Source organism: Panthera uncia, chromosome C2 (assembly GCF_023721935.1).
Source record: "Panthera uncia isolate 11264 chromosome C2, Puncia_PCG_1.0, whole genome shotgun sequence".
NCBI classification, from domain to species: Eukaryota; Metazoa; Chordata; class Mammalia; order Carnivora; family Felidae; genus Panthera; species Panthera uncia.
The window spans coordinates 74,996,824-75,009,988 of NC_064810.1; the positions used below are offsets into that span (position 1 = coordinate 74,996,824).

General features: G+C 38.6%; 1 protein-coding gene across 3 annotated transcripts in view; it reads right to left on the minus strand.

Moving 5' to 3' along the window:
- The window catches only part of CCDC50 (coiled-coil domain containing 50), a 65,886-nt gene that overhangs the window by 34,003 nt on the left and 18,718 nt on the right, over nt 1–13,165 (minus strand). For 2 of the 3 annotated variants that reach the window (XM_049628406.1, XM_049628404.1), the window contains exons 2-3: nt 4,822–4,884; nt 3,883–4,009 (exon numbers count right to left, since the gene is read on the minus strand). In XM_049628406.1, the coding sequence (XP_049484363.1) occupies nt 3,883–4,009; nt 4,822–4,884 (190 nt within the window). Of the gene's footprint in view, nt 1–3,882; nt 4,010–4,821; nt 4,885–5,070; nt 5,174–13,165 lie in introns of those variants that run through there. The other variant, XM_049628405.1, reaches the window with a different exon arrangement.

Sequence of the window (13,165 nt, forward strand, 5' to 3'; positions counted from 1 at the left end):
TACAAATCACTAGATGTCACTCTGGTCTCCTAGAAGTGATGGTATGACTTTAAAATGATTTTTATAAGCGTTTAAATTAGATGTATTTTTCAGTTTCACTAATACTTAAAATACCGTGCAGCTTCAGTTCCCAGTAGACACCTCTCTGGCTGGTGCCAGTTTTCTTAAAACTCAGATCCCTGAGAAACAAGAATGCTGCAATACTGCTGCTACCATAGTTTGCCTTGTTTTGGCATTTATGTACTGAACAGGGACTTAAATTTAACACCTGCTACAGTACAGACACCATGCTCAGACACTGAGGATACAAACATGAGTAAATCTTCACTTTGCAGTCAAGGCTCACAATCCTTTTTGGAAGAAGAACCAAGAGGATGATTTTGGTGGGCAAAACAGATCACCTCTAAAACAGCAATGCAAACAAAAAAGAAGAACTGGATCTCTCAGAGATGGGTACAAGTGCATGTCTTCTAGATTCAGGTCAAGAAAAGTCAATAGGCAGCTTCAAACTCCAGAACCTGATACCTCTGGAAAGCCAAACTTTACACACAACTGTTAGCTAGGAAGGATGACCATAAACATGCTTAGGGTTTACGACTTAAGAAGAGGTTGGAATGAAATTACAGTTGTGACTTACAGAGGGAGTTTTCTTGCTAAACAAACATTCTCATTCTCCCTCTCATTCTCTCTCTACCGAGTGAACTTAAAACTCTCAATGAATCTCATTCTTGGTTGCCTATTCCATGTTTAACAAACAGCATTTTGTAAACTGGAAAGTGTTGGGGAGGGCAATAATCTGAACTGTGATTAAGAAATTAAAGCCCATACTCTCTCTTCCAACAAAACTGAGAGGCAGAAATTATTCTCATTTGTATACAGAAACGGTCACTTCCAACATGCTTGGAGACAGGCAGGTACAGGTGGACAGAGACGCGGCCGTGTATGCACGTGTTATGCCGATACAAAACAGAAAGGAAGGAAGAGGAAGTGAGAGAGCACAGGTAAGGGATGGCAAGACTCTCCTAGAATCAGTAGGAAAAACACTGGACAAGGTAGCTGCAGACCTGATTTCTGGTCCTGCCACTGAGAGTCAGTGAGCCATGCCCTCTCTTGTCAATTTATCAGCTATAAAAGTATTTGGACTTAGTGACTTCATCTTATAGGTCTAGTATTTTAGAACTCTTAACCACTCAAACCAAAGAATTGAAAAGAAACAAAATCTACTCAAAACAATTTTTATTTATATATCCTCTTTTCATTCACTTACTTCTAATAATTAAGAATCATACACAAAATTATGTTCCTAGTTTTCAAAGACTTCTCTAGTTGGATCTCTCAAACTCAGGTAAAATCTGTACAGGAGTTAGCAAATATTAATTACATGCAAGATAATAATAGATGGGAAAAAGAAGAAGCCCAGCAGAGAAGGCAAATCCAAATGAAATGTTAAAGGTTACAAGTGACACAGATGTCCTCTCTAGTACAGAAAATAAAGTGAGGTTTAAGCTGAGGATAATCACTTCCAATCATATTTCCATGAAGGACAAGATCGAGTTCACTCAGACAATTACACAAAATCCCGAGGAAGCAAAATCACGTGAGAAAGGGGTAGTCAACAATGGGCAAGCCTGATAGTGGACGGGGGCCCCAGGATGCAGAGTGAGTAAGAGCTTCCAGTTCATTAATATTCACAGCATTTCATCCAGCCAGTGAGGTGCAACTGTCAAAACTGCTAGCGTGTGACAATCAGAAAAACTTCCTTTCTAACCACTTATTTCAGCTAGGAGTACCTCCAAAAGCCTGAAGTCCCAGGCAGAAATAGAATATCTGGCTCTCCTCTAATTTAAGACCTATAATCCATTACTTTCTGAATCCTCATTTATATTTAGAGTTTTATCTCAATAATCTCTGAATAATCTCATTATACTATCATTACCCTAATTCAGGGTCTTAAACTTTTGCACCAGCCTCAGAACTGCCCTTGATAGCAAAGCACTGTGAATAATGTAAAAGGCAATGATTTAGAACTCTAGAATACTCTAGCTCTGGCTCTTATCTTTTTGTTTTGTTTTTTGGGGGTGTTTTGTTTTGTTTATTTATTTTGAGAGAGACAGAGAGAACAGAGGAGGGACAGAGAGAGCGGGGGAAAGAGAGAATCCCAAGCAGGCTCCACACTGTCAGTGCAGAGGCTGACGTGGGGCTCGAATTTACAAACCTGTGAGATCATGACCTACCTGAAATGAAATCAAGAGCTGGAGGGATGAGCCACCCAGGTGCCCCTCTGGCTCTCATCTTAACTCTGGTTATGACCCCAAACCTCCACACCTCTCAAATCTCTCCTTATTCCATGAGCATTACCCTCCAATCAAGCCTTGTCATCTCTTAATTTGACCACTTCAAAGCTGTCTTCAATCTTGTCCCCTACAATCCTTTATCTACCCATCCCCCAGAGTAGATCCCAAAATGAAAATCTAAAACTCTTTCAATGGCTCTCTGTTGTTTATAATATAACATCTACAAAATCTAAATTCCTAAAAGCATAACTTTTGGTCCAGTTTTTGACTACTTTTCTGTCCTCATGCCCTAACCCATGCCCTTAATCACACACTACACTCCAGCAATACTGAACATCGTGTAGCTACCATGAGATTCCAGGTTATTTAACCTCTTCCCTTCCCTATTACTCCCTCTGGCTAGAATGGTTTCCTCCAGCTAGCACTATGAACTTCTAATTTAACCATCGAGGCTCAGATTAAATACATCACCTATGTTAGAATGGTTTTCCCAGTCTCTCCTTTCTTCATTGTCATTAAATGTATTATTTAATTCTCTGTGGCTTACACCAGTCTCTGTAGATTTCAAAAGCCTCAGAGTTTTATTCTGAGGCTCTTAAAGGCAACAGCTATATTTTATTCCTATCTGTGGTCTCCAGCGCCTTTCATGGTGACAGGTATAGCAAGAGTCAGTAAGAGTGTTTATTTACAAAATAAGGAAGCTGAACAAAAGGATGACTAAAGTTCTCTCTACAAATAATAAACCAGAAAGGCAAACCCTTCCTCAAAGACAGAAAAAACGATAGGCTTTCCTGTTTATTTGAACATGAACTACAGTAAACTGTGGGGGCCCTTTACTTCTCCCTCTACCCTTTCCCCTCAAAACAATACCTTGTGGTTAAATCCACCATTTAGATATAGGGGATTACACAGAGATTTAGATACAGGGGTCACTCTTAAATAAGAAATGCACCCTCTGAGCTTTTAAAACAGTGGAAAAAAGTAAGTCATTGTGCTGGAAGAGACCTTGGATATGATCTTTCCATTTATCGAACTATTACAGGAGGAGACTGAGGAAAGAATGTCTGTCAGATGCTGAAGTTATAAAGAGAACTGAGTGTGTATTTCAGAGCTTTCCAGAAGATCCTGCCTCTCCCTGAAAAGCAAAAGAAGTTCAAGGAAAATAAAGGCAGCAAACATCAACCACGCAAGAGTAAAGGAATCCAATACAACTCATAAAGTTCTTTGATATCCAGTATTTCACTGGATCCCCCAACCAACCTATGAGGCAAAGGGAACAGAGATTATTTTCCACGTGCTATAGGGAAGGAATACAGACTCAGAGAGGTGGATCGAAATGCTCAAAGTCCAACAGTTAAACGTGCTGAGAGTCATACCAGAATCCACTTGTCCCCAAACCTACGAAGTATTCCAACAACAACAAAAATTTCAGACCAAAGAAAACTGTGGGCTAGCCACTATAGGATTTGTAATCTAACAGTGACAGGCATGAGTGGAACAGACACACAGTCTTCTTCCCTGCCCTGGTTGCTGGCTCCACAGAGAAAACTAGTTCCAGCATGCCTCCCGCCCGCCCCCAAATCCTCACAGGTCTTTGTAGCGCTTCTGGAGCTGAGCCTGAGCTTTCAGATCTTCCTCCTGAAGCTGCTTAGCCACCTGGAGATCATGCTGGACCAAACGGTTCCGCTGAATATTCGAGGCCAAATGATGTTCAACTGGACGGAGAGATTGAAGAGAGGAATCGCAATGTTTCGTCTGGTTAATAATACGCCTCAGGATAACTTAAGAAGGGTTTTTCCATTAAAAAGAGCTTCACATCCATGACTTCATTTTATGCTTTCAATAATGCTATATAACAGGCAGCAAAGGAATTATTCCTCTTCTCTTTCCATTAAGTAAAATGAGAATCAGAAAGGTTAAGTAACTTGCCCCTGGTCACATGGCAAAACAGCGGCAGTGACAGGATTTCCACACCAATACTCTAAAACCAAGGCCAGGGCTCCTTCTGCTCCACAAGATGTCACTCTATTTATAAACATTTTCAATACTTACTTTTTATATTGACACATGAATTAATGATTCCCAAATTACATATTTGCAAATACGTACTTCTGTGTAACACACACAACTTAGGTTTAGTTTCCATAATTACCTACATAAATATTGAGAAAAGGCCACAACCTAGATACTTCCAATGTCTGCAAAGATGTTCAGACCCCTCTTCTAGGGGAAGAACAGATGCCAGATAGTATCTCCCTCCTAACAATACTAAGGCAAGGGAAAGGTTCACGCCCCACTTTTCCTCCCATATACCCAAAATCTCCTAATCCCTGGCAGCTGTCACACCTTAAAATACCCAGAACTTCATTTTCCACCCAGGTGGCACTTGCCTAGATAAATCCCTCAGGACTGATGGAAAGTAGGCCTGGTGACTCTGTTCTCTCTCCCTGCCTCACCCAAAGAAACCTGCCTCAAGCTACTACTAAAAAAGAAAACAGAAGGAACATAATTGAGGGCCATTACTCACTCTCTTGTTCTTGCAGGCTGTGGGCCAGGGTGTGGTCCTCTAAAACAGCAAAATCTCGGCACACTGCAGAGGATGAAGGAGGAAAAGCAGACAAGAAGGTTCAATGGTAGTATTTTAATATGTTAAAAAAAAGAATTTTGTTTACTTCAAAAATCAATTCTACTATTTTAGGATTATCAGCTTTATAACATGCAGTGCAAAATAGTGACTAGTTAATACAAAGTCTTCATTCACAAACATCCACAGTACCTGCCCAGTGCCAAGCACAGGGTATCACAAAGTAATGGTTAGCTCTGGTCTCTGGCCTAAGGATATTAACCACAGAATCAGAACCCATGAGTCCAGAAATTCTTTTTTTTTTTTTTTTATTTATTTATGGGAGAGTGCAAGCGGGGGAGGGGAGGCAGAGGATCCAAAGCAGGCTCTGTGCTGACAGGCTGACGGCATCAAGCCCAATGTGGGGCTCGAACTCACGAACCACAAGATCATGACCTGAGCCAAAGTCAGACATTCAAACAACTGAGCCACCCAGGTGCCCCATAGGTCCAGAAATTCTAATCCACATCTAAAAAGAGAGGGCAAGTATTGTGGCCATAATACAAGAGACAAGAACTTTCTGCATACTGTTAGCTAAGAGAAAGCTGAGTTCTTGCATAGTCAGAGGAATTAAAAGAAATCCAGCCTTTGCCTCAACCATCTAGGGTTGAGGGAATCCTCTCCCAGAGACTTACATCTATCCTGCTGCCCCTAAGGAAAAACACACCTTTATTAGTCCCTCGGGTAGGAACAGATTTCTACTTCAGGATAATCACTTCTTTAATGGGACCACACCCTCAGACAGGAGTTAGAACTACCTCCCCTAGGTCTCCGTAAATGTAGAGCTTCCTAAAAAGAATCTGCATACCAAAAGGATATGGGAAGCTTAGAGGATACAGGAACCTGCCCCTACTGTCACCTCGATTTGGAGATTCAGGCAAGAACATTCACTGGCCTATCTTTTTAGGAGCAAATGGGAAGAGATGGTCTCCAAGGTCCACCCCAAACTGCAATTTAAACTCCTGTTTCTTAAAACAAACATACACAAAACAATACTCATAAAGAACTCTTATCATGAAATGTGCCTTTTGTTTGTATGAAGGACATGTAATTTAGGTGATATGTTCTTACTCTATTTCAAACATGTAACTCACATGAAAAAGGAAAATTCCCTAAAGCCACAAACTACTACAACATGTAGGACTCATGAAACTGTCCTGTAAAGTTAACAGAGTTTATAGATTTCTTTCTGCAGCTTTGAATTTGCCTATGATGACATTTAACTGAAATGGAATAAAGAAACAATCCTTTGCCATTCTTAGCACTTATATATGCTCACATACATATACATTGACATAGCCAGCCCTGTCCCTGAGAAATAACACAATAAAAAAGTAGGTAGATCTTAGAGACATTAAGGTTACTCTGAAATGGTTTTACAATTGGGGAATCATTTCTGCCCAAGAACCATTTAAACAACATATGGCCTGCTTACTTCTTGCAACTGCAAAACTTGTAATTCCAGGAGAAAGTCCTGTTCTTTTACATCTGATATATTCTCAGCAAATTCTAACAACTTTGTGGCCCAGGTCCTAGCTACCCTATGTTTCACTGAATGAAACTGCTTTCAAGATGAGCTAATTAACTCATTCGATTAATAGGTGAGGAAAATGAGGGCCAGACGGAAGAAAAGAGTTATCAAGGCTATATACAGTTTGTTGGTGACAAGGTTAGAAGTCAGTATCTGAGCCAGCAAGAGCTCTTTCCTTTCCTGACACCATGACAGCCCTCCGGGATTCCAGGCAAACCAAGAGGTCACAACAGACTGAAAGGAGATATTCTATACTGACTAACATGCACTCCCTAACATGCCTAGTGAATTAATATTAATTGATCAAATGGCTAAGACATGTATGGATTTAGTTCACAGAAAACAAATATTCAGAATGAATTAGACAAAATGAATGTAATCAAATCTTGTGCAGAAGAATGCTATTTTATTAGGCTGCTTTCTTATTTGAAGCACTTTTATTATACTGCGAAGGCTTATGTCTGTATACTAATGTCCCGTATTAATTTTAGATAAGATTAGATTAATTATTGAGATTAATATTTTTCAAATCATGGATGGCAACCTATTATTAGGTCATAAAATCAATTTATTAGGTCTAGAAATGAATAGGCTAGAAAACAGAGTAAAACACACAGTCGAGGAAACCATGGAATGGAGAAACTTTTTCAGTTTTACTCACACAAAACTCACACATACGTGTACACACACAGACACACACACAGCTGTATATATGTATTAGGTCACACTGTAAAACATACAACATCCTGCAGATTATGGTCAAAAACCTTAAAAGCCACTTCAATTTATGTTACCAAGGCAGAAAGTTATGCCAAACAATATATTTTATACATGTTTAAGGTCATACTGAATAAAAGATTATAAAATTATTGCAGGTTTCCATGTGGATAACCATGTGAAGAACTGCAACAATTTTATATTTTTGTTTTAGTCAGTGCAACATTAAAACATAATGTTTATGGATGCATACACTGTAATATAAATATGTTTTTAATATACAGCACTGACACAAACTGAATTTAGAATTGAATCGTGCTCATCTACAAAGAGAGTCAAAGAGCAGGAGTGCCTTTGCTATATCAGATGTTCTATTGATTTACAAACAAAACAGAGAAGACTAAAGCAAATAAGGCAAATATTAACATCTATTAAATTTGGGTGTCAGGATCATGGGTTTATGTATTTCTTTTTTTTTTTTTACATTTTTTTAATGTTTATTTATTTTTGAGACAGAAAGAGACAGAGCATGAGCAGGAGAGGGGCAGAGAGAGGGAGACACAGAATCCGAAGCAGGCTCCAGGCTCTGAGCTGTCAGCACAGAGCCCGATGCAGGGCTCGAAATCAGGAGCTGTGAGATCATGACCTGAGCCAAAGTCAGACGCTCAACTGACTGAGCCACCCAGGCACCCTGGGTTTTCTGTATTTCTTTTGTTTTTTGTAATTTTTTACACACTGCATTTTAAAATTCTACAACACAAACTTTTTCTTTTTAAATCCACATCTTTAATTCCATCAATAGCATATGCTGCTAAACCGTAAACATAAAGACATAGCTGCCGTATCATAGCAGGTGCAAGGAGTTTATGAATTACTGGTTACCATAACAATGACTCTTCTCAATGACTTCTTAGTATTTAACCAGCAAGAATGAAGTATCATTGTTATTTGATCCTAAATCTTCTTACAGCGCATATGGGTTAGGGTTTGAGCGAGAAGAGAATCTAGAAGATCTTCAATGACTAAAGGAAGTGCACACACTCATACACAGAATTGTATTGTCAATACACCAAGTTAGCATTTCAGAGTTTACTGAGAACTTCCAAATGCATGATCTCATTTATGCCAAGTATTATGTGTTCACTCCAGTTTCTTCTGCATCCACTCTAGTTCCTTTCTAGATGTGCCTCTGTACACTCTGCATCATGACTCAACACAAGCTGGAAAACAACCACACATCCAGCCACCTTTGTAAATCAGTAACCAGACTGGGAATTACAGAAAACATTTCACAGCCAGGCCAAATTCAGAGCCTGGATCTTTGCTCCTTCCCTAATCTACTCTACTTTGAAGTAAACAGTATAAGCAGTATAGGAGGATAAACAGCATCAATTCATCTCACCACCTTTCCCTGCAGGCACACTTAAGCTGTATCATTGGACCCTGAATGCCTACCCTCCCACTTCTCAGACTTCTTCCCTCCCATGTTCACTTTCACTCACTCAAATTTCAAGCTGATCTTGCCATTAGAGCCATTCCATCATTCCTCTCCATTCCCATCCAAACTTCAATGGTCCTGTAAGCCTCCTCCCTCTGACCCCAAACATTTTCCCCAAAATTAAGGCATGGTAGCTAAGTCTGTTTTGAAAACTAATCATGCAACTCTACCTCCTTGCTTTTGAAGAGCATCAACAGAAAGAAACACATTTTATCCTTCAACGCAAATAGACAGCTGTCTCCATGACCAGTTGCAAACTCTTCAGGGCAGGGACCCTGTGGGACTAATCTCTGTACCTTCCACACAATTCTATATGCACTGGATGTAGCATGTAATGAGACTTCAATAGATATTCATTAATTGAAAAAGAAATGAAGAAACACTGGCCAATAAAGTCAAAAAACAGTGAAAGATCCATAGCCAAAAGACGAAAACAATTTTATAAATAGAATTAAGTTCTGTTGTTACAACAGCATTACAGAGACTTGTAAAACTTTCAGATATCATTTAAATAAAAACTAGAAACCTTCTCCATTCCCACTAAATGAAATAGTTTTAGTGTTTTTTAATCCATATATATACATATTAAGTATACAATGATTTAGTTTACATTAAACCAAGCAAATTTCAGAAATAGGAAGTAGGATATATATTTGAAAAATATATATATGTGTGTGTGTATGTGTACACACACACACACACATATTCTCCCCCCATCCATTTTCCTTGAAGAAAAAGGTGATTTTCATTCATTTGTGGATCCCCCTAAATACACAAATGACATAGTATGTACCTAGTAAACGCATTCATTCAACAAACATTTGCTGAGCTCTCTTGCGATAAATAAGTCATTCCCAAGCCATCACGAAAGTAGAGATGACAGAAAGGTACATAAACATAATATAATTTGATAAATGCTATAAAGAACTACAGCAAACTCTTTGAAGGCATAAATAATGGAGGAAATGTGCTTGCTATGAACTGGAGGTGGTTGTAAGTAATAGCAGTGACTCAGAGATATCAAGAAACCTTAAAGTAGCTAACATACAGAATGAATTTCAAAAGAAGGTTAAAATTTCTATGGACAGAGGAAGCAGGCATTCTAGGTGGGGAGGCAATTAACTCTCACAAACCAGAAGAGTGAAGAAGTCATTCCCCTTCTGTCCTTCTTGTACTCACACCCCAAACTTTCTGAAAATACAATTCCTATGACTCAGTCTTTACAAGCTTCCACCCACATACAAATGCCTGGATTAATAATACATTCACTAGCAACTATTTCTTTCAACTGTGTCTGTACTGCCTTTTATGTCCTGGTATAATTTGTGAATTATTCTATTTTTGTGTGAATGCTATTAGCAACAGATGGAATACATACTCATTGATTTGAGAACAGGGATGATACTTGTTTTCCTTTGTTCTGTACACATGAAAACAGCCTCTATGAATGAGGATGATGTTCCAGACACATATTCTATGTTGAAAAGTTTGGTAATGACAGGCAGCCACAGTTGACATTGATATAGCACTTTATTGATTACAATGCACTTTCATATACATTCCTCCTAATTACCTGAAGGTAAAGGTTTTACCAATATTCTCATTTTATTTATGAGAAAACTAAGGCTCAGAGAAATAAAGTGACTTGACCAAGATTGCCCAACAAATGAACAAATGAATTGGAAACCAAACCTGGAAGAAGTAATGAGTCTATATTTCACTACGTAAGAAGAGTTGATATTATTAAATAGTAAATAAAATAAAACAAATATGCATTAGGTTGTTTGAAATTGTGGATACAACAGAATTTAGGTAAGGATGGCACATGTGCTCAGAAGGTGGGTTCCAGGGCCCAAAATAGAGCAATGAAATGGGGGATACTGTTTATTTTGTCTCACTGTCTCCCAAGAATAAGTCTCTGGCAATCACAGTCAGCCTGTATTCAATTCTGAAAAACAAGGGCAATAAAAAGTTCTTTTCATTTCACAGTGTTTCCTGGGTGATGTGCAAGAAAAACCCTAAGCTGTGTGTGACAATGGTGGAAAATTCCAAGGAAAATTTCCCTTTGGGATCTAACCAGCTTGCCCCATCTCCCCTACTCTCCATCCAGTATCAATGAGATTTTCTCCATTTGCAAAGAGAGTATTAATAAATTTCAGAATAATGTGTCCAAGAGATGTTAAAGACAATTTGTACAAAGAAATAACGTATGTAAACCCCTATGCCTTTGTTTGTTGCCCCTCAAAAGGAATGTCTCCCTAATTTATTAAAGAAGGGTCTCTTTTCTTTATTTAAAGCTCTAATAAAACTGCCTGAGTAAAAGAGAACAGAATGCAGGAAAAACTATGAACAGCTATCATCCTAATGCCAAGTCCTTGACATTTTCATCCCCAACAAATTTTACGTATATAGGGACCAAGAGGATATCAATATCACCATCACTAATAACAACACCAAAACCAACCCTCACCCCCCATTACCACCACCGTCAGCTCGGGAGCTTCTTAGGTATGCTCAGTTATGGACTATGGACACTCTCGTAACCATCTGCCCCAATTATGAGTCCTAAAATAGCATACATAGCTTTGAATCACTGACCACTCTGACAACTGAAACTTCCCATTCAGGCAGGAAATTGAAACGATGGGAATAAGATCTCAGTAATGTCTGAACAATTAATTTACTAGGGAATAAAGGGTAACTGAAACTTTTGCTCCTTCTCTGACTTTTAATGTCCTAGATGTCCATCCTGTTGAAATTAACAAAATCCAAGTATAGTATGACAGAAGAAGGAGAGTGGCACCTAATTTGGGCTGACAAAACACTAGTAAATGGCCTTCCATTTACTAGTTACATAAACAGGCCTTCCATCCTCATTTACTTTGTTCCTAGTCGAAGTATTCAATGGCAGGGCTATTATCCTGATCAAGTCTCCAAATCCCCTGTTCTATCCCATATACTATGGTTATTCCATCTGTCTGGAAGATAGAGGATCCTTCTGATAAGAAACACATAATATCATTAAATCAGATCCACGTTTCTGGAATATTTATCTTTAGTAGAATTATTACCACCCCCCCTTACTAAACTACCTGAAAAATGCACACAGGCTTCTACAATTCCTTTCTGAAAGACAAACACTTTCATCCACACTTTGTACAAGTGATTGAGTCAAGTATCATTAACCAATGTTTCAACTATTTGGGGATTTTTATGGTTACTGGGTTTTGTTTATGTTTTAGTTGGTTGGTGTGGGTATGGGACACAGAGAATGGGAGCATCCTCCAAGTTGAAGGAAGCTTAGTCACCATTACACACACTGGGGGCAGGGCACAAACCTGTTCTATCTACCTGAGGCACCTCTCCACTATCTAAAAAAATCATAATCAGTCTTCAAACCCTCATTCTAATGTCATTTCTCTACTAATCCAATCTTATAGAATAAAACCAAAACCATCACAATGGACTCTTACACACCCAGCAGATTTACCTATGCTATATTTCCCCCAGTGATTTCACAGCATATAGTAAATATAGTACGGTAGCACTAATCATATTATAATGAATTTACCCATCTGTTTCCCCAGCATACATTCAAGATCCTTGAAAGGCAGGAAAAATATTATGGATCATTTTCTCTCCAACATTTATCCCAGTGCCTGAGATAATGATTTTCAAATAAATGTGGAAATGAGGGCTCCTAAGAAAAATGGTGATTAATACAAATGATATACCGTGAAAAGTTGCATTTTTTGCAGGTGTGAGCCATCCTCACCTTCCAGCACACCTGAAAAAGGCTAAGGAGCTGCATGTCTACCTACATTACCTAAAATGACAGTAAAGGGTTTCTGCTTCCATCCCCCAAATTTTGGATATATTATAATATATGTATAGTAATGGATAGAAGCTGAAAGAATCCTAGAATATCTATAAAGGTGGTCCATTCAGGCAGGTGGTCAACTGTTGGTCGCTTTACACCACAATTAAACATTATCACTCAATTTCTAAAGAAATGATGGCTTGGAGAGTTGGAATAACAATGCCAAGGATCACATAGTCAAAGAAGTGGTACTTCCAAGATGAGACTCAAGGCTATGAAAAATGACAATATAGATGAGGTTATACGTGTTAAGCTAAATAACCCAGCAGGATGCATAAGACGAATGTGGCATTTTGAAGCAGAGAATGCAATGTATGCTAAGGTGCCGATAGGAATTTTCAGAATCTTGGAGTTAGTGTCCTGAGTCATTTGAGAATGAAAGTTTTTTGTTATTGTTATTAAGGGAAAAAGTATGCTAGCAAAAATAAAGTCCATATAAGTCCCCAAATTTGTATATGATCTTCCTGAGAACCAAAGCAAGCAGGGAAATATGAAAAGTTGCTCGGTTTTCATGACCTAAAAAAAGAAATAACACCAGTTCGTCACTGGATAGAAATGTTTTACTAGCAGCAAATATGCAACTAAACTGTTGTCACGCTGGAACTTAAATAGGAAGCACTAA